At 36.1% G+C, this 22,811-nt stretch overlaps 1 protein-coding gene across 2 annotated transcripts in view; it reads right to left on the reverse strand.

Moving 5' to 3' along the window:
- Positions 1-7,766: 7,766 nt before the first annotated feature.
- SKI (SKI proto-oncogene) overlaps positions 7,767-22,811 on the reverse strand; it is a 124,453-nt gene continuing 109,408 nt past the window's right edge. The window contains exons 3-7 of one of the 2 annotated variants that reach the window (XM_053690354.1): positions 17,011-17,126; positions 16,320-16,585; positions 14,250-14,551; positions 12,613-12,843; positions 7,767-10,699 (exon numbers count right to left, since the gene is read on the reverse strand). In XM_053690354.1, coding sequence (XP_053546329.1) covers positions 10,511-10,699; positions 12,613-12,843; positions 14,250-14,551; positions 16,320-16,585; positions 17,011-17,126 — 1,104 coding nt within the window. In that variant the 3' untranslated portion in view covers positions 7,767-10,510. Of the gene's footprint in view, positions 10,700-12,612; positions 12,844-14,249; positions 14,552-16,313; positions 16,586-17,010; positions 17,127-22,811 lie in introns of both variants that reach the window. The other variant, XM_053690353.1, reaches the window with a different exon arrangement.

Genomic DNA, 22,811 nt, shown 5'->3' on the forward strand with positions numbered 1-22,811 from the left:
GGGGGATGAGGGTAGTGGGAGGAGTATTTAAGACTTTGGCTAGGGTGTCTTTGCCTCCTCCTGGTGGCCAGGTTCTTAATTCTCAAAAGTAATGAATGCAGCTGTGAACTCTTTCCATTTAAGAAGACAAGATCCTTTACCACCCGTGATATCAAAGATAATTTCTACCAAACCCGGTCCAAAAAAGGTCTTACCCTTGCAAGGAATTGCCAAAAAGTTTAGACTTAGAGGAAACATCTGCTAACCAAGATTTCAGCCATAACGCTCTATGTGCCAAAATCGCGAAACCAGATATTTTGGCTCCCAACTTGATGACCTGCAAAAAGGCGTCAGTAATTAAGGAATTGGCTAGCTTAAGAGCCTTAATCCTATCTTGTATATTCTCCAAAGAAGTCTCTGCTTGAAGAGATTCAGACAAAGCGTCAGACCAATAGGCTGCCGCACTTGTCACGGTAGCAATACACACCGCTGGTTGCCATTGGAGACCCTGATGAATATACATCTTTTTCAAGTAATCCTCTAACTCTAATTGGTGGCTCAGCAATAAAAAGTCTATCTTTGTATATTAATGGTCTCTCAATACAACCAGAACAAAAGGGCAAAGGAGGTTCAACTTGGTTGTCCAAACAAAGCTTGCATTCGACAGGAGGCATAGACTCCTGGTCCATCTTGTAATTAAAATTGAAGCACAAGCAACAAACCAAAAAAATAAATATATATTTTAAAACTGTCCCTTTAAGAGCATTCGTTCCCAACGTAAATACGATTGATAAATAGGACTTAATATAATCTCCTCCTTAGACATATAAATTATGAGGTAAATCAATGCCCAAAAACTCTATATGTAATTTAGTTTCACAAACTAAAAACAGCACTCTACTGAGGTGCCTACATGCTCACTCTGCACTCAGGGATCGAAATCCAACAAACTGAAAAATGGAGACTGTAGTGTTTTCTAACAGCTCTGTGTCTGTAGAGGCTTGACAAAACCACTTCTGCTAACTATAAAAAAGCAGCGCTTTAGGGGAAAATACTGCCTCAAAGAAAGATCTGCCTCCTTGTTACAACAGAAATTACTTTAAAATACACAGGAGGAAAATCGTTCCGTGACATGTCTTAGGAGTCAGATCCTAAACTGGGACATGTACCGGACCCATCCTTATGCTACCGGGTCCCTAAATAAAAATACTGAGCCACCAGTAAAACACAACACACTCCCTAAGCCCCAGTCAGTGTCTGCGTCCTGTCAAATGATTCCCGTTAAACAATGCTAGTCCCAAATAATGTGCAGCTGTACAACTTTGGTGCCAGAGTTCCTGTTTTCTCACAAATAAACAAATATGGCACTTACCTGCATCTCTGACTGTCCGGCAGGAGGACAGCTCACCCGGTATGAGAGGAAGCCACGCCTCACAGAGACATGTGAAAACAAGAAAGGACAAACTAAACCTACTCTGGCTGTCTATGCAAGTGGAGCAACTTGTTAGGGAAATGCAGTGAGGCCCACCCAACAAGTCCCTAACTGCTTGAAAGCTACCACAGCCCTACTGAAGAGACTAACGTGGAGTACAGCTAGACCGGAAAGATCAGAGCAAACCTTCTCTGGCTTTCAAAATAATAAAATCTTGATTGAAAAATAATCTTTTACAGACACCACACTTCACCTCCTCCTTGCACTGAAGGCAAAGAGAATGACTGGGGATTGTGGGAAGGGGAGGGATACTTAACAGCCCTTGCTGTGGTGCTTTTTGCCTCCTCCTGCTGGCCAGGAGTGATATTCCCAACAGTAATTGAGGACGCTGTGGACTCACCATATCTTAGGAAAGAAAAGGTGCAGTAAAAGATGTAATTAATGAAATTAGTGAAATTAATAGAAATTGCACAACCAATACTGCTTCAGTAATTGGTCCACATGCTAACTGCTGCACTTTTATACCTTTAAAGGACCAGTAAATACAGTAGATTTGCATAATCAACAAATGCACAATAAAAAAAATACAATGCAATAGCACTTAGTCTGAACTTCAAATGAGTAAAAAATGTTTGAGAAATTTCAAAGTTATGTCTATTTCCACTCATGTATCATGTAACAGCCATCAGCCAATCACAAATGCATATGCGTATATTCTGTGAATTCTTGCACATGCTCAGTAAAAGGTGGTGACTCAAAAAGTGTAAATATAAAAAGACTGTGCACATTTTGTTAACGGAAGTAAATTAAACAGTTGTTTAAAATTGCATATTCTATCTGAATCATGAAAGTTTAATTTTGACTGGAGTGTCTCTTTAATGGTATCAGCACTGAAGTGATCTATAGAAAATGCAAATGAGCACTTTGTGCATTGAGACAATACTACTTCTGAGAACAGAAATGCTGTATACTCATATATACATCTATATTTTAAAAATAAGATATTACTTATAGTTATAAATATTAGAAGGAAAATGTTATATATATTTCCATGTTATTTTTTAAAAAAAATATTGTAGCTAATTAAACAGAATAAATTATAACTTTTGCAATTATTAAAATGCATTTGAGGACAAAGTAAGTTAGGTTACAGTTATGTTTTAGTCTTAATATATTGTTAACCTGTCATTTATACTTAAAGGGATATGGAACCCAAACATTTTCTTTTGTGGTTCAGAGAGCATACAATTTTATAAAAGTTTCAAATGTACTTCTATTATTAAATTTGCTTCGTTCTCACTTTATTCTTTATTGAAGAGAGATACCTAGATAGGTGTTTGGAGAACTATGTGGCAGAAAACAGTGCTGCCATCTAGTGCGAAATTGCTGCTCTTGAGCTTTTTCAACAAAGGATACCAAGAGAATTTGATAAAAGTAATTTAGAAAGTTGATTGAAACAGCAAACCTAAAATTTCTTTTTTTTTATTATCTGCTAACATTATAGCTATATTCTTATTACTTTATATCTTCCTTGTAATTTCAACAAAACTATGTACAGATTGATGTGTTTGTAGTCATACAGAGAAAAAAAAATACATAAAAACAAATTAAAATTTTCTGGACAAACAATTTTATTTTAAGTAATGCGTCTATACACTGTACATTCAGTCACTGTGTTATATAAGCGTAGCTATTTTCATACATAATCTCGTAAAGTCCTTTATTTTACAATATCTTCTGTGTGAGGGCGTAGAATCTGGAAAAAGAGGTATAAAAGGACTGAAAGGATACACAGCGAAATAGATAAATATGCTAAGCTTTTTTTTTTTTTTAATCAGGCATTTATAAACAAGAAAGCATACATTACATAAAAATAGTTCTAGAATAGTCGAGTAAGTAATATCGTCATTAGCAGCAGCATAGGATAAAAATAAGGTAACAAAATGTGTTGAAATGATATTGGCTATAACATATGTAGAAGTTTTTTTTCCGATAGAAAAAAAAAAGTCATTGGTGAGAATTCTGATACAAAAAAAAATTGTGAAAAATGACGAGAAAAAAAAAAAAAGAGCTAAGCTTTATAATAAAATACTTTACAATGAAAATACGGACAAAATGTGATGAAAAAAGTTAACTACATTTATAAATTGCAAAATGTATTTTTTTTAACAGATTCTTTTGAGTTAAAACACAACCAATTGAACCATATAATTAGCAAGAAATAAAGAGCTTTAAAAAAAATGAAAAAAACACACCATATACACTTATAATACAACAGTGTAAAATGAAAAAAAAAATACTATTTACAAATAAATTGTGTTTCTTTGTACAATTGGCTAGTTTGAATTGAAAAAAGTAGAATATGTTTACGTTTTATCTTTTGAATAGATATTAATATTTATTGCTGTTGGTTTAAGTTTCCCTTTGATAATATTTTTTTATATATATTTTTTTCCCATACAGAAACACTATTAACTGAATATACATTTTGTTAGCAGATGGATTTAATAATAACGTCTACATAAATTGGCCAAGCAGTCTATAGAGAAAATAAATTCTAGTCACTGCAATGCAGTGCTCTGAACATAGAAATTACACACCGAACTCCCTGTGTGAAGAGTAAAACTCTCCAAGATGTAAAATCTGGAATTTTCATACTTGATCCAAAACAATATTATTCGAAGGTCTGTTTCAAATTAGATTTACCTTCTCTATTTTTCTGTGTAAAGCTTTCTATTGGTCTGTTCTGATTTTTCAATACTACAACACAGAATTGTCTTTGGAAGATTTTTTTCCCAAGAAATAAATGACAAAATTTTATAGATATAGCAGCAAAATGGTGAGTAGGCGAAAGATTAAAACGCAAGGGCATTCTCGCTGACACTTGCATCATTCATAGTATGGAAATCATGTATACATTTACTAAAGTTTGGTCAGACTTCTAAAATTATTCTGTAGCTGTATTGGGTTCTCAGTTGTCACTGAAAATCATGCACAGTTTTTATGAATTAAAAAATTATTGATCAATAGTAAAAAAAAAAGTCGGATTTTTTTTTTTTTTTTTTAAAAGGGGTCCACACAAACTATTCAGTTCAAGTTAACTAGACCACATTATAGACCGCTTTATTAAAGACTTGCAGAGATGTTCGTTTATAGTGTTTTGGGGGTCTATCTCAATAGTTAACAGTTGTGTACCCCTATATAGTAAAATACTAATTTCTATGGCCTTTTTAACAAGTAACATTTAGATTAGAATAATAAACATTTGTAGCATGAGATAGAAAAAAATTAACCTGTGGTCCAAACATCCATACATTGCCCCAATAAACAGCGGAATCTTGCAAAAGCATTGATAGCATTCAGTAATATAATGGCTATTAACTCTACATGTAAATTAGCGATATAGACACAATTACAGCTATGTTACATTTACAAATGTGTACAACTTATTATGGGTTTAACTGCACCTAAAGGTGTTCTACGAGTCAACAAAATGATGCTATATAAGACAACTCATAACAAAAGCCTCATGTAAAATGCAGCTTTTTCCAGGAATTCAAGCATTTTTTTTAAGCTGCTTGAAACGCAGCAGAATTTATGGCTTTTAGTTTGTATAAATTTCCCTCCACCATTTGGAGAGTCCGCAGTACTCTGGAATACTGCAGTTTTATAGTGAGACAGTTATAATGCTAGCAGCATTGAAGTGATCTGCAGAAATTCAACTGAGCACCTCGACCATTAACCTTTAGGTTCTAGCACAGATTAGAAATAAAAGTTCTGAGAAAAGAGATGCTGACTGATCTGAAGGCACAGACATTTACAGGGAGCAAGGCACTGCACAATCATAAATGGTGTTTTTATGGTATGTTTCTATTAATCAGAGCTCGTAAAATATTAGATAGCTTAGACAAAAGCATATACAGACTGGATAGAAATAAAATATATAACTACGTTTCCATCTACAACCCAAAAACTGGTCATTTAATATACTGTAGTGCCTTGGACTGATATTTTTTTGGAGTGAATATGCTATTTTAATATATGCAGAACTACAATCCTTAAAATGTACGAGGCTAGATCTCAGTGGCAGAAATAAAAATCTATTTCTTAGTCTCCTTCCGAGGGAGATTTTTTTTCCTCTTTGTTTTTTTCCCCCAAGCAGCATAAAAAAATTAATAGAATCTCTGGTGTATATTACCAGCCATCATTGTATATCCAATAGCGCAGGGTTGCCTATGTGTAATTTCTATATTGTTAAATGATGAACTGCAAGACAAGCTTTTGAAATAGGAACAGAAGGGTTAACTATGTACCAACCAGCATTTACTGCTCCCCTCCCTTTAAAAAGAGATGAAAAATAAAATTATATATATATATATATATATATATATAAAACCATAAGGCTGAAAACAGATGTATGTACTGTAGCATAAAAAACACATACCTTTATAAAAGAAAGTACTAATGCCCATTCTTTATTAGAAGTATGGCAGAGAGTGTAATTCATGTATATGCCTTTTTTATTTTGTTAAAGTGAGCGTAAATTTTGATGCTAAAGTGCCAGGTTTTTAAAAATTTGATTAAAAACAGGTGCTGAAATTTACATTCAGCCCAGCTTCCCCCGGTCGTCGCAAAGCCATTTCTAACGTCAGAAATGATGGATCGGTCATCCTCCAATCACGGCTCCCCCCCCCCGGGGGAATCAGTGTCTGATTCAAAGCCGTGATTGGAGGAAGCGGGATTCCTCATTTTAGACCCAGGAAACGGGCGGAGGATGCTGGAGCGGTTGTCAAGATTAAAAGGTAAGTATTTTTTCACAACACGAGTGAAATGTAAATTTTGATGAATTAAAGTGCCCCTGTTTTTAATCAAATTTTTATGCACTTTAGCATCAAAATTTACATTCACTTTAATGAAAGGGAAAAAAAACTTAAAGGGATATGAAACCCAACAAATTTATTTTGTGAATCAGACAGAGCAAACCATTTTAAAAAAAGTTTCCAATTTACTTCTATTATAAAATTTGTTTCAATCCCATGATATTCTGTGTTGAAGAGATACCTAGGTAGGCATCTGGAGCACTACAGAGAAGGAAACAGTGCTGCCATATAGTGCTCTTGCAAATGGATTACGTACTTACAAAACTGCTGCCCTATAGTGCTCAATAAATGATCTGGCCCCTTGCTTCTCAATAAATGATACCAAGAGAATGATGAAAAATTGATAACAGAAGTAAATTATTAAGTTGTTTAAAATTGCATGCTCTGTATCACGAAAGAAAAAAAGTGGGTTTCATATCCATTTAAAAATGATAAAACCCAACATTTGCCTGCATTGCACTTTATAAATGGAAAGCATTTAACTACTGGGCTTGTAGCATATTCAAATGTAATGCAAGTTTCCCTGGCTATTGAGACACTAAAAAAACCTGTTCAGGGCACTATAAAATGCAGTATTTCGTATGAGGTTGCTTAAAAGGGAAAATGACCGTTAACGTAAACTATTATATTTATATATAGATACATTCTTTATTTCTAAACTGTTGATAGATCCACTAGCAGCGAAAATATGGATCCAACTATGACAATTACTTCTTTTTTTTTAAATAAAAAATAAAAAAAAACACTTAGGAGATTGATTAATTGCATTGTGTGTGCAGTCATTTTTACAAACCCAAGTTTATCAGTGGAAATATTCAAAGGTGCAGTGACACTTATAGAGAAGAGGGTGTGAAACATTAGATAACGGATAGAGATATATTAAGGAGCATTGCAGGCGCTTGTCTCCAAAGAAATAAAAAAACAATTCTTTTAGAGGAACAACATTAATAAAATACGAGGAATTTACAAAACTCTGCACGTATTTAGACTATACAAAAAAGTACAGTGGTCACCATTTTAAAATGGATCTACATAGATGAGACTAAGTCATGTTAATAAAAAAAGAAGTGGTCTTCTGAAAATGAAGGATTAGATTTGTTTCTTTAGAGACCCTTTATTTCCTTAGATATATAATTTAATTTGGGTATTGTGCTTTTGTCGGTTTTGGAGAAATAGCCGTTATATGTATTTTGGAAATATGTGTTACCAGACAGCACATTATATATATAGCACTGCGTTACTGTTCAGGGATTATTCTAGTTTATTTGTCCATTAGACAGCAAAAAAGTGTGTGTTCAGAATCAAAAACTGCCCCATGTACCATGTTTAAAAATGTTGATCAAAAAAAAAAAAAAAAAAAAAAGGGTTGTTTTTAGTCGTTGGTTGTTAGTAATAAACACATTTAACATATTAGGGGTTATGGAACATATTAAAAGTCAGTACTGAAAAAGACTTGTGGAACTGCACCTTCAAACTGGATTTTTGCGGTAAGACGTTTATTCACCTTTAAGGTAAACCAAAGCAGTCAAGATTATATAAATTCTGAGAATACAGTAATTCTTCAAACATGGCTCTTGTAGTCAAATCATCAAATGACCAGTTATAATTAAAAAAAAAAAATAGGAAAATATTTTTTTTTAGTCCGCCATCCTGTGTAATCTTAAAAAAATGAAAATTGTAAGTAAAAAAATCCTAGAAAGTAATTCATACATTTCCCATGCTATCTGAGAAAGAAAAAAAAAAGACTAGTTCAGTACGTATTTAGCAATAGCTGCAGTTAACAAGAAGCCCCAAAGGATGCATAAAGACAAAACTAAAAGATGCAGCTGAATAACATAAAAAGCAATTAAAACAATATAAATAACAATTTTAAACATTTAAAACCGAAGAATTGATAACTAGAACTTCAATCATAAGACTAAGAATTTGCAAGCAGTATGCCAGTTTCCCTTAGGCTGGATTATTTACAATCTACCTATATTGGTGCCCTATTCTTTTTTATATTAAACTTCCAACTAGATTCGCTATCTACTAAGGTCCAGATGTTACTACAGTTGTAAGTTTTACTACATTGTAACAACTAAACTGTATCTGATGTTACCCCCAAGTAGTAATATTAACAACTGCAGTAGGTTTAAATCTGGAAAAATCCATAGTGGATAATTTCCAATACAGTCACTTACCAATGATCCCCCAAAACCAATTCAAGAGCTGGATACCATCTTGTAATACACTTAACACCTTCAAATAAACAACAACCAGCACTGTCTTGATGGTAACTTTAGCATATAAGTTGTTCGACCAATTTATTGTTTAGAACATGGTAACGTATTAATGAGCATTTGACTGGATTCACAAAAATACTTTCTTAATGCAACTAAATAACTATAATTTGAGGATAGGACATAATATTTTTTTTAAATGTATTTATTATAGGAATATTAATAAACATTTCATTTTTAGAAATATACGTCTGTGATAATCTCCATGATAAGGTCTTAATAGAAGCATTTTTAAGTTTAAAACTAATTTGTATAGAGCACCTCAGAACTGATAAGTACAGAACAGATATGCTGGAGAGTCAGAAAAACAGGAGGGGAGTTATCTATTCTCTGTGCAAGGTTTATTGCATATTTTTTATTGTGCTTTATGGTAAATAGTTTTCTTGTTTAACTATCCGGAACAGTTCATACTTTGCATTAATGGAAAAGTGCAGGTTTAAAAAAAAAAAAAAAAAAAATGAATTATATACATATCTTTAAAAGAATTAATAACCTAAAAAAATATTAAAACAAAATAAAAATTTAAAAAAAAAGTAACGCTGCATTTTTCCCTTGGTGATCATGCATCTATCCCAAATTATAGAAATTTGAGTTTTTGGGTAAACAATGTTGCTTCATATATAGCAGCAATAGAGTTTCTGCTTTCTATAGGTTTTGATAACATTCTACATTGCCAGCAAGCATACAAATGCGGGAGGTGAACATGATACAAAAAATACTGAACTGAGCAAAAATAAAACATACATTGGATGTAACAAAGAATAAAGGTTTAACCAGAAAACTAAGAACCGATTGCAAATGATAGAAGAATTCCTAATACTAGATCCTTTCTGTAAGCTTTTTAGCAGCCCAGGCATATCCTTTGTTCTATTCAGATATTTTCACTTTGTGATCAAGTCTTGGCCAGAACATATGCCCATGCACACTTTATCGGTATGTTACTATCCATAAACACTGGGTTTTAAGGCTGAACAGTTCCATTAAATCAGTTTACCAGTCTTTTCACCCTCCCATACAAATGCAGATACACTTGTCCTTCTTTTGCAGTTCTGAAGAAAAATTAAAATAAAAACAATAAAAATATATATATATAAAAATAAAAAAAGTGGAGCATTTTGAATAATTCCAAACATGGTCTGATGTAAAACTTAATTGCTGCAGGAGAGTCCAGTTGACAAAGGTTATTATTGATGGCTTGCTACAAAATACATTGCACAGTCGACATACATATGGCATTGAAGTCTAGGGTGTGGGGGTAGTTGAGAGAATTTTCAAAAGAAATTCCAAATCCTGTAACAAGTCAGTTAAAATTGTGCATCAAGGTTTTTCAGGTCTGTTATACAAAAATCTTGTTTGATAGGTTCTATATTTATTTTTTTGTACATTTTTTTTTCAATATCAAGTCTTTAGAATGTTCTCATCGTTTTAATATATATTTATATATTAAATAGCTTATAAGAAAAAATGTAAATTCCAAAGTGTTCCAAGCAAGCAAAAGAAGAAAAAAAAAATCAGTGTAAAAACTGTTGCTCATGCTTGCTTTTTTTTTTTTATAAACCTTGATTTAATTGAATGCTGCTGATCAATTGTAGATGATTAGAAATAGACAAAAAATGGTTTCTTCAGGGAGTCAAAAGGACTCTTGCTGATAAACACACTGTCTGAGGCACAGTAAGATGGTGTGCTGTGTAGGTTCAGAGAGGCATGGTTCAGTGCTTCTGTTGTATAAAGTAACAAATTCCCTCCATCTATTGAGAAAGTCCATATTTATTTGTGTGTGCCCCACCGCACACTACCTCATACACACACACATGCATCTTTACATGCATACATCGCACAATCTCCTCCTCCTTCCTGCGCATATACATAGAATTCTGTATATGAATAGATAAGGTATTAATGTTTTTTTAATAAAAAAAGTTTGTTTGTTTTTTTCTTTAATTTTCTATGTCTTTCCTTGTGTGTTCACTGCTGGGAAGGTTACTAGACTTGGCCCAAAGCTGTTCTTGAAGGTCCTTCACAACTTTTTCCAAATGTTCTCTGGCTTCTCTTTCTAGAGTTAGATCTGCCCGGAGCTGGTCTCTGTCGTGGTCTGCATGTTGGAGCTTTGTTTGCAGATCTTCAATCTAAAAATTTTAAAGGAAAAAAAACAAAAAAACATTAATGATTTCAGAATATAACAATGTTCTAAATATAAGATCACATAAGCATTGTGTCTAGGGCACTGGTTTTCTCCAACAGGCCAGATTTTCAGGATTACCTCGTGTGAGAACAGGTTAAATAACCGTGTTTACTAATCGACTGATTAGTTCACCTGTGCTCCCATACAGATCTCCTCAAATTCTGGCCTGTTAGGGAGTCCTAAGGACCAGTGGCCTAGAGTAACTATCTAGTAGAAGTGTAGATGATGGCATTTGACTGTTAAAGGGACATTCATTTTTATCTATTGGTATATGCATAGGTAATATCACCAATCAAAAGGACATTTATAAAGCCCATCTGTTTTTGTAACAATGTATAGTTTTGCTTATTTGTTAATAACATTGTGCTGATTTTCAGACTCCTAACCAAGCCCCACAGTATCAGATGTAGACTGAAGTCTACAAATTCCTGCTTGCTTCTGTATGTGTAATGGGTCTTTTCATTTGGGGGGGGGGTGTCTACTCTTCCTGCTTTCTCAGCCCCTTTGAATGGAAGCTTCTAAGTAAGCTTTTAAAAGGTTTTATACTGGATTTTTAGATCAGTATCTGTACATATTTTTTTTATAGTGGTATCTATTACACGCAGTTATAGGAAAGTTGGTGTATACTGTCCCTTTAAATTGGAAGAAAAGAAGGTAAAATAAATATTGAAAGTACATTACAAATGGGTTTTTTTAAAACTGTGTTTATGTAAACATATTATGGACAATGTATTTTTGAGTTTTACTGTGCCTCTAATAAAGTACTCATTTTCCTCCCAATAAGGCAAAAACATTATTCTATTATTTTTTTTTAACCTAAAGGCACTGCTATGATAGACGCAGAAAGGAAACTCACAAATGTGTGTCAAGCATTTTTTTTTTTTTAAACAGCAGCAGGCTACTTATCTAGCGGTTATAGAAATATTCTTGTAGGGTGACCCTATTATGACCTTGACAAAGGAAGCTGCGACTCCCTGTGAAGTATTCGTGGATAATTACTTGATGCAGTAATAAGGCAAACAATTACATTTACATATTTCTTTTGCCATTTTTAATTTAATTATTGCATTGAGTAATGCTGTGGCCACACGTGAAATGTTAATCTAATTTTGATCTTCATGTAACAAGGAAGCAGAGGCTATTTTCTCAAGGTCAAACACAGACGTGCTTAGACACTGGTATTCTAATTCAGTCGAGCGCCCATAGCATTGAACTTTAGCTTGAAGCATTTGCAGGCTAGTGAAAAAAAGACACCTGGGAGATGTACTGTGCAACCACAATGACGATGAATGAAATTTGCATATGAACAACAGTGTGACAGTATTTAGGAAACTGGAGGATGGTGCAAGTATACATTAAGCAGCGTCACCAGGGAGACAGGCTAGGCTGAATTCCCAAGGTAACTGCGTGCTAGAAAAACATTCTCATGAGCCAAGTTTCTTGATCAGCTATCAGCTGCGCTTGGTATTTTTTCTTCTTCTGAAGTGGAAGTGAGCTGCAGGTAACACCCAGTGCATTTCTCAATCTAGCAATGTTTAGTCTGGATGCTTCTTATCAGCCGTATGCTAGAGAGGAAGTCCACATCATTTCCTGTTTCTGGTCTCCTAACTTGGCATGTCTCACATAAGTAGAATCAGTACACTCCCCTTCCCGTTATTGACGGACTATTTTCAAACAAAACCAAAACTACTTTACCCCTTGCTTCACAAAACTATATCATACTTTTTTTTTTTTTATAAAGATCAAATACAAAGATCAAATTTTTCAGCTAAAATTCTACGTTGATAATGTAAAAACTTGATGATCCAGTCAATGATAATATATAATGTTTGTTCGATGGTTTCTTCGAAACGTTACCTGGGCAGAGTATTTCACTCGTATCCTGCCAGCTTCGCAGCCTTTGTCGCACACCCTAATTTGCCTGGCTTGTTCTAGCTCCCTCTTCAGGCGTAACCGTGATTCGTTAGCCTCTTTCATTTTCTTTTCATTCTCTGCCCTTAAGCGCTCAATTTCTTTTCTTAAATTACGTTTGGCTTCTGTCGCTTCTCTTAACTTTTCTTTCTTTGCCACCCGCAAGAATTCCAGTTCCTAAAAAAAAAAAAAAAAGGAGGTGAAACCTTAGTAGGCATTACAAAGTTAAAGAAACTAAGCAATATCACCCTATTCTAGCTCTGAGGTCACATAACATTTATAAACCTCACTAGAGGTTTGGACTATTTATGGATCCCATAAGAAGACATAATAAATAATGATATATTAGATTTTTAAATTGTATCTCAAGACACAACATATTCCTTTATCTTACTCAAAATATGCTGCATGGTTTTCAAAGGAAAATGCATTACAAATATTTAGTTGATACTAATATATCAGACAAGTTTTACAGGATGAAAATTGGGGAGGGAAAAAAAATATCAGACCAGAAATGAAACTTCCTCTCTCTGATACTAACATGCACAACAACATATTTCTATTAAGTAACACCCAGTTGCTATGTCATGGGAAATCCTTTTCCCTTGCAATAATCTCACTTCCCAGCCAAGCCATTGTTAACTTGGGCCTCAGAATCGACTTTCGCTAAACCAGAATTAGAAACTCTGCAGTTTAGGGAAGGAAGCGGCCATGATTCATCTTGTAAGATGGTAAGGAGAAAAGCTGTCTCCTGCCTGGAGTACAATTATTATCTCACAGCTGGAGAAAACTTGCAAATCTCATGATTTATGAAAAATATCTATATCTTGGGATTTCAGGCTCCTACATATACCTTCACACAAATAATTAAGCGTGTCTATTATTAACAGAAATTGACTCGTGTGAAGGACTTATTTTCAGCAAATCTGGATTGGAACTTAACCCATTGTTTTTTGTTTTCAATGTAGCTGCCATAACATTTTTTTTATTTATTTTTTTTTAAAGTGGGAGGTTTGTCCCAAATGACAGTGGCTTCAAAATGAAGTTGAGTGGATTGGAAGTGTCAGTGTCTTTTTAAAGGAAATTCTATTTTAATAATAAAATACTCAATTGAACATTTTATTATTACATGCATCCTTCTCAAAAACTACATGTTTAACCCTTTGCAAAATGGTTTAAAGACATCATTAAACTCTTGAATCACACACATGCTCTTGTGCCACTGCAGAGCAGGACACAGTAGATGTTTAGTGGCTAACTTCCGATTGGTTCACTGCACACATGGAGTTCAGGAACCCTAAGCACTGTGGTTCCTGTATGCAAATTTAAATATGCTTCTATCTCCTTTGCAGTGAGAAATAAGACACAATTTGCAACAAGCTTTTAATAATAAACTTCTCTTATCAATTGTAGCATTTTATTAGAATGTCTTTAGTTCAATATAAAACAAAATTGGAAACAACAAAGTGAAATATTAAAAACAATCTGCATGTTTGACTACATGTTTTTGATGTAAATTAAATATCAGAAATTTGTTGAAATTTGTGACAAATATTTGACTGTTTACAAAATTTAAATATTACCTGCTGAAGACTCCTCTTGGCTTGCAAAGCAGCATTAAGCTTCTCTTCTTGCTTTACTCTCATTTTAACTACTTCGTGAAGGAACTTTTCTTTGGCTTCCTTGGAATCAAGACCACTGTCTAGCGCTTGCCTTAGATGTTCCAACTCTGCCTCTAATCCACTGCTATGAGGATCGCTGTGGGATACCATCTCATATGAAGTGCTGATCACAGTTGGAGCTACCATACCTGGAGAGCTCAACTCTTTAGCCGAACTCGAGGACGTGAAGGAGGGAGAAGACAGTGAAGACAATGAAGAGGTAACTAAAGGGGAAAATGCAAAAGAAAAAAAGAATTATCAGATGTATTCATTTATGTTAAAAAGGGTCAAAATTGAAACGCGTATGGGTGCATTAGCAAAAATGCTTCTAGTAAATGTCATTACTGTTTTTTAGCAGCAAACACACATATGCTGTGAGGGCCCGTGCACCAGTATTCAAATGCCACACATTCTTAGAAAGCTGGCAGTGCTGTGTATTAGCGTCAGTGAAAACAAGTTGCATCATACAAGCCACTGTTGACTCTCTGAGAAGATGTGGTGATTGAATGCTGGTGCACAGGGCACTTATGTTGCTGAAAAACACTAATAACCTTTATTAAAAGCATTTTTGATAATAGAATTGTTTAGTAAAAATTTTTATTTTCAAAACCGAAATGCATCTATGTACATTTTCATTTTGACCTTTCTATCCCTTTAAGTTATTTAGGTACAGAAAGTCAAACCTAACATTATGGTGGACAAGCCCACGAAGACTAAACTTTTTCAAGATCTAAGCTTAAGAAAAAAAGGGAGAATATAGAACTTTGTGCATATACTTCATAATTACATGGTGGGGGACTTCAAGAATGCCCACGATGACTATAAGGTTATCCTTTGAACATTATAGGAAATGCGAGCAGACTTGTTTGACCTATTGTTCTTAAAGACCTCTCTTTTGCTGTGGCCAATGCCAAACCATATGCAAATCATGTTGTTTGAAGCATTAAACAGCACCTGCAAATCACTGTGTAGTAAATTCCACCCCTTTTAGGGGAGTGGAAAAGTTCCAGAGGTAAATTACAGAAAAGGCACGTAAAAATAATAAAAGTGCTTTACTTTTTTAACCATGCGTTATTAAACATTTTATGTAGTAGTTAACATTTAATGTTCCTTTGGACAATATATTTAAGAAATATTTTATTATAATTTTGGAACATTTTCTAGGTTATACTGGATCACAGGTTGAAGAATGATTTCAAATCTACATTCTTTTCAAAACAGCATAAATATGCAGGAAATCTCTTAATGGCCTGAAATATGTACAGCCAAAACAGAAATCGTCGGCAATAAAAATGCTTGGCACCATTCACTGCATATAACACCAATATTACAGGACAAACATTGTATAAAATAGCTCAATGACCTGAGCATGACCCTCATGATTCATATATCCTGGCAAGGTGATACCCTGGGCATCATAAAACAGCACAGATTAGCTACTGTAATTTGACTCGTAAGCATAATCCATTAATCTTTTATATGTGATTTTTTTTTCTTCGACGCCCACCCTTAAATCATAGAAAGCAAAAATCAACAATCAATCTTTTTCATCAGTACTATATATAAAATGCCTCTACTGACAAAGTTGCCCCATTTTATTGTGTAACAACTGGTATTTTTTTTAAATAAACATGAAGAAAAAAAAAAGTATCACTTTAAATTTGAGATGCCCAGGGTATTGTTAAAGGGTTCTAAACCTCATAATGCCTTTAATAGGCATGTTAAAGGTACTTTGACTATTTTGTAAGCTTTTCCAGTAACCTAGCTCTAAATTTGTTTTGTTTTTTTCATAGAACCCGGAAAGGTAGAAGTGAATATTGTAAGATTCAGATTCTTTGGCCTTGCAACATGCTATGCAGAGAGTAACGGATCAGTGAAGAAGCCAAAGACAATGCAATAAAAAATGCGCAAGAGGGATTTCAATATATTAAAACAGAATTGGATAAAAAAAAAACAATAAATAATAATAATAAAAAATCAACTCACACTTACATTCTTCTCTGTTTTCCACCTCAATCTCTGTTTCAGACTCTTTCTCCTCTTCTCTGATGGGCACTGAAGGGGCTGGTGTCTCGGGCACCGTGGGCAGTTCTGCCGTGGGCCTTCGTTTCCGTGACTGAGCAGGACTGCCTGTTGTATGAGTGTTTCTTGGCACGGCTGGGGCGCATGGCGGGCTTGTGATTACTTTCTGTTGGGCAGGTGGTGTTAGTGCCACATTTGGAGCAACGAGATTCTCAAAGCTCTTGTAATTGTAAAAGCTGTATTAAAGAAAAAAACAAAAACTTAAAGTCTGAACAAAATAAACAATGTATTAGCACTTTCAGATATTGAACTAAAATGCCTGTTGCACAGGAGTAACTGCATTACTGGATTTTATATGTTGGTAAAGAATCATTTGAAATAATTTTAACAATTAATGATCAATTATACTTTGGAAATGCATAATTGACTGATCAATTTGACGGTTTATGACTACTGATTTTAGCTTGAACCATTGTTTTAAATGAGTAGTAGGTCTTTGGGTAGAAAGAACTTCTTGCTATGTCCACAAAGAAATGTTTTACTTAAATTTTTGTAGAGACACATTACATAATTTTAGAAATATTATGTTTATAACCACAAAGATGAAAAAAAAAATTGCTAAAATACCCTGAAAATGTTAAATGACTTAAATGACACTTACCTATCTCTAATCAGTGCTGGTAGATGGGTGGAGAGTTCTTTTTCATTTGCTGAAATGGCTGGGGACCAGGGCCGGAAAGCAGACAGTCGCTGTCGAGGATGGACATACCCAGTATTCTATGAAACAACATTTCATAGGTAATTAAAAAAAAAACCACAATGAATCATAAAATTGTTGAGAACCATCCAATCACATTAACTTTTTGCAGTCACATGACTTGCTGCTAAAAGCAAATAGCATGCACTTCCTTTCAGATATAAGCTATGGCTTTAACAAACATTTCAAAACAAGAAAACTTTATTTAAATATTTCAGAAATGTGTCCTTATTGCTGTAGAATGTATTTAAAAAATACATCAATATAAAAATTCAGCGGGATTAGAAACTGGATTGTATAAAATAATTTCCAAACATAAAACTCACATCAGATAAATGCATATTTATGCACATTAAAATGACACCTTAGTTTCACTTGTGAATCAAACATTCAGAGTTGCATTTTGTTTTCAAGTTAAAGGGACATGAAACCCAAAATATTTATTTCATGATACAGATAGAGCATACAATTTTGAACAACTTTCCATTTTACTTTGATCTAATTTGCTTTGTTCTCTTGGCATCTTTTGTTGAAAATAATACCTAGGTAGGCTCAGAAGCTGGGAGCTAGCTGCTAATTGGTGGCTGCTCATATATGCCTGTTTCCATTGGCCTACAGATGTGTTCAGCTAGCTCTCGGTAGTGCATTGCTGCTCCTCCAATAAAGGAAACCAAGAAAATGAAACAAAGTTGAAAGTTTTTAAAAATGGTATGCTCTGTCTGAATCAAACATGCTTGTGTTTTATGTCCCTTTAAACTATGGAGCTTAATATTATTATATATACAATCATCTGTACAATACAGAAAGCACCCAAGAGTAGGGATAGGCACAGAAAGGCTGTGGCAGACATTTTCCAAAGTACAGACCTTAGTGAAGGACACCAAGGTACATTTGAAATTAAAAACATTATTTTATAGTGTTTGATGTGATTATACTGATGCAGAGACCACTGACCCTATAACCAGCCATCCTCTGGCTATACCCATGTGCCAGTATCACTACTGTGTCATTATATAGTGCTGGGTGTTATTATACTGATACAGATACCACTGATCCTATAACCAGCCCTTGTCTGGCTATACCCATGAGCCAGTGTCACTACTTTGTCATTATATAGTGCTGGGTGTTATTATACTGATGCAGATACCACTGATCCTATAACCAGCCCTTGTCTGGCTATACCCATGTGCCAGTGTCACTACTGTGTCATTATATAGTGCTGGGTGTTATTATACTGATACAGATACCACTGACCCTATAACCAGCCCTCCTCTGGCTATACCCATGAGCCAGTGTCACTACTGTGTCATTATATAGTGCTGGGTGTTATTATACTGATGCAGATACCACTGACCCTATAACCAGCCATCCTCTGGCTATACCCATGAGCCAGTGTCACTACTGTGTCATTATATAGCGCTGGGTATTATACTGAAGCTGATACCACTGACCCTATAACCAGCCATCCTCTGGCTATACCTATGAGCCAGTGTCACTACTGTGTCATTATATAGCTCTGGGTGTTATTATACTGATGCAGATAACACTGAACCTATAACCAGCCCTCCTCTGGCTATACCCATGAGCCAGTGTTACTACTGTGTCATTATATAGTGCTGGGTGTTATTATACTGATGCAGATACCACTGATCCTATAACCAGCCCTCCTCTGGCTATACCCAGGAGCCAGTGTCACTACTGTGTCATTATATAGTGCTGGGTGTTATTATACTGATGCAGATACCACTGATCCTATAACCAGCCCTCCTCTGGCTATACCCATGTGCCAGTGTCACTACTGTGTCATTATATAGCGCTGGGTGTTATTATACTGATGCAGATACCACTGACCCTATAACCAGCCCTCCTCTGGCTATACCCATGTGCCAGTGTCACTACTGTGTCATTATATAGTGCTGGGTGTTATTATACTGATGCAGATACCACTGATCCTATAACCAGCCCTCCTCTGGCTATACCCATGTGCCTGTGTCACTACTGTGTCATTATATAGTGCTGGGTGTTATTATACTGATGCAGATACCACTGATCCTATAATCAGCTCTCCTCTGGCTATACCCATGAGCCAGTCTTACTACTGTGCCATTATATAGCGCTGGGTGTTATTATACTGATGCAGAGACCACTGATCCTATAACCAGTCCTCCTCTGGCTATACCCATGAGCCAGTGTCACTACTGTGTCATTATATAGTGCTGGGTGTTATTATACTGATGCAGATACCACTGATTCTATAACCAGCCCTCCTCTGGCTATACCCATGTGCCAGTGTCACTACTGTGTCATATAGTGCTGGGTTTTATTATACTGATGCAGATACCACTGATTCTATAACCAGCCCTCCTCTGGCTATACCCATGTGCCAGTGTCACTACTGTGTCATATAGTGCTGGGTTTTATTATACTGATGTAGATACCACTGATTCTATAACCAGCCCTCATCTGTCTATACCCATGAGCCAGTGTCACTACTGTGTCATTATATAGTGCTGGGTGTTATTATACTGATACAGATACCACTGACCCTATAACCAGCCCTCCTCTGGCTATACCCATGAGCCAGTGTCACTACTGTGTCATTATATAGCGCTGGGTGTTATTATACTGATGCAGATACCACTGACCCTATAACCAGCCCTCCTCTGTCTATACCCATGAGCCAGTGTCACTACTGTGTCATTATATAGTGCTGGGTGTTATTACACTGATGCAGATACCACTGATCCTATAACCAGCCCTCATCTGTCTATACCCATGTGCCAGTGTCACTACTATGTCATTATATAGCGCTGGGTGTTATTATACTGATGCAGATACCACTGACCCTATAACCAGCCCTCCTCTGTCTATACCCATGAGCCAGTGTCACTACTGTGCCATTATATAGCGCTGGGTGTTATTATACTGATGCAGAGACCACTGATCCTATAACCAGTCCTCCTCTGGCTATACCCATGAGCCAGTGTCACTACTGTGTCATTATATAGTGCTGGGTGTTATTATACTGATGCAGATACCACTGATTCTATAACCAGCCCTCCTCTGGCTATACCCATGTGCCAGTGTCACTACTGTGTCATATAGTGCTGGGTTTTATTATACTGATGCAGATACCACTGATTCTATAACCAGCCCTCCTCTGGCTATACCCATGTGCCAGTGTCACTACTGTGTCATATAGTGCTGGGTTTTATTATACTGATGTAGATACCACTGATTCTATAACCAGCCCTCATCTGTCTATACCCATGAGCCAGTGTCACTACTGTGTCATTATATAGTGCTGGGTGTTATTATACTGATACAGATACCACTGACCCTATAACCAGCCCTCCTCTGGCTATACCCATGAGCCAGTGTCACTACTGTGTCATTATATAGCGCTGGGTGTTATTATACTGATGCAGATACCACTGACCCTATAACCAGCCCTCCTCTGTCTATACCCATGAGCCAGTGTCACTACTGTGTCATTATATAGTGCTGGGTGTTATTACACTGATGCAGATACCACTGATCCTATAACCAGCCCTCATCTGTCTATACCCATGTGCCAGTGTCACTACTATGTCATTATATAGCGCTGGGTGTTATTATACTGATGCAGATACCACTGACCCTATAACCAGCCCTCCTCTGTCTATACCCATGAGCCAGTGTCACTACTGTGTCATTATATAGTGCTGGGTGTTATTACACTGATGCAGATACCACTGATCCTATAACCAGCCCTCCTCTGGCTATACCCATGTGCCAGTGTCACTACTGTGTCATATAGTGCTGGGTGTTATTATACAGATGCAGATACTACTGATCCTATAACCAGCCCTCCTCTGGCTATACCCATGTGCCAGTGTCACTACTGTGTCATTATATAGTGCTGGGTGTTATTATACTGATGCAGATACCACTGATCCTATAACCAGCCCTCATCTGTCTATACCCATGAGCCAGTGTCACTACTGTGTCATTATATAGTGCTTGGTGTTATTATACTGATGCAGATACCACTGATTCTATAACCAGCCCTCATCTGTCTATACCCATGAGCCAGTGTCACTACTGTGTCATTATATAGTGCTGGGTGTTATTATACTGATGCAGATACCACTGATCCTATAACCAGCCCTCCTCTGGCTATACCCATGTGCCAGTGTCACTACTGTGTCATTATATAGTGCTGGGTATTATACTGATGCAGATACCACTGATCCTATAACCAGCCCTCCTCTGGCTATACCCATGTGCCAGTGTCACTACTGTGTCATTATATAGCGCTGGGTGTTATTATACTGATGCAGATACCACTGATCTTATAACCAGCCCTCCTCTGGCTATACCCATGTGCCAGTGTCACTACTGTGTCATTATATAGCTCTGGGTGTTATTATACTGATGCAGATACCACTGATTCTATAACCAGCCCTCCTCTGGCTATACCCATGTGCCAGTGTCACTACTGTGTCATTATATAGTGCTTGGTGTTATTATACTGATGCAGATACCACTGACCCTATAACCAGCCCTCCTCTGGCTATACCCATGAGCCAGTGTCACTACTGTGTCATTATATAGTGCTGGGTGTTATTATACTGATGCAGATACCACTGACCCTATAACCAGCCCTTCTCTGGCTATACCCATGAGCCAGTGTCACTACTGTGTCATTATATAGTGCTGGGTGTTATTATACTGATGCAGATACCACTGACCCTATAACCAGCCCTCCTCTGGCTATACACATGTGCCAGTGTCACTACTGTGTCATATAGTGCTAGGTGTTGTTATACTGATCCAGATACCACTAACCCTATAACCAGCCCTTGTCTGGCTATACGCATGAGCCAGTGTCACTACTGTGTCATTATATAGTGCTAGGTGTTATTATACTGATGCAGATACCACTGATTCTATAACCAGCCCTCCTCTGGCTATACCCATGTGCCAATGTCACTACTGTGTAATTATATAGCGCTGGGTGTTATTATACTGATGCAGATACCACTGACCCTATAACCAGCCCTTCTCTGGCTATACGCATGTGCCAGTGTCACTACTGTGTCTGTGTATAGAGCTGGGTGTTATTATACAGATGCAGATACCACTGACCCTATAACCAGCCCTTCTCTGGCTATACCCATGTGCCAATGTCACTACTGTGTAATTATATAGCGCTGGGTGTTATTATACTGATGCAGATACCACTGACCCTATAACCAGCCCTTCTCTGGCTATACGCATGTGCCAGTGTCACTACTGTGTCTGTGTATAGAGCTGGGTGTTATTATACAGATGCAGATACACATCCAGTATTTCACTCAGGCTTTATTTATTCCATAACTTATCACCCAATATCGTTAGCAGTTTTTTGACAAGCCACTAACTTTATTCACACTACATATATTTTTTTATTCCTATTATTTAATCAGAAAGAAAAGATATACTAAGGTTGTGGCGGACACTGGAAGGGCTAGTCACGGACACCAGTGTCCGTGTACAGACACCTTGCCTATCCCTGCCCAAGAGGCTTATCCATGCAAGTTTGAGATACTACCCTCATCTCATCATGAATAGCATGTCATTAAAATAAGCACACTGCATACAGTTAATAAAAATTGATACATATTAGCCAGTAAACGATCTGGCTTTTACACCTGTCTCACACCTGGCCCAAGATATTTAAT

Source organism: Bombina bombina, chromosome 8 (assembly GCF_027579735.1).
Source record: "Bombina bombina isolate aBomBom1 chromosome 8, aBomBom1.pri, whole genome shotgun sequence".
Lineage (NCBI taxonomy): Eukaryota > Metazoa > Chordata > Amphibia > Anura > Bombinatoridae > Bombina > Bombina bombina.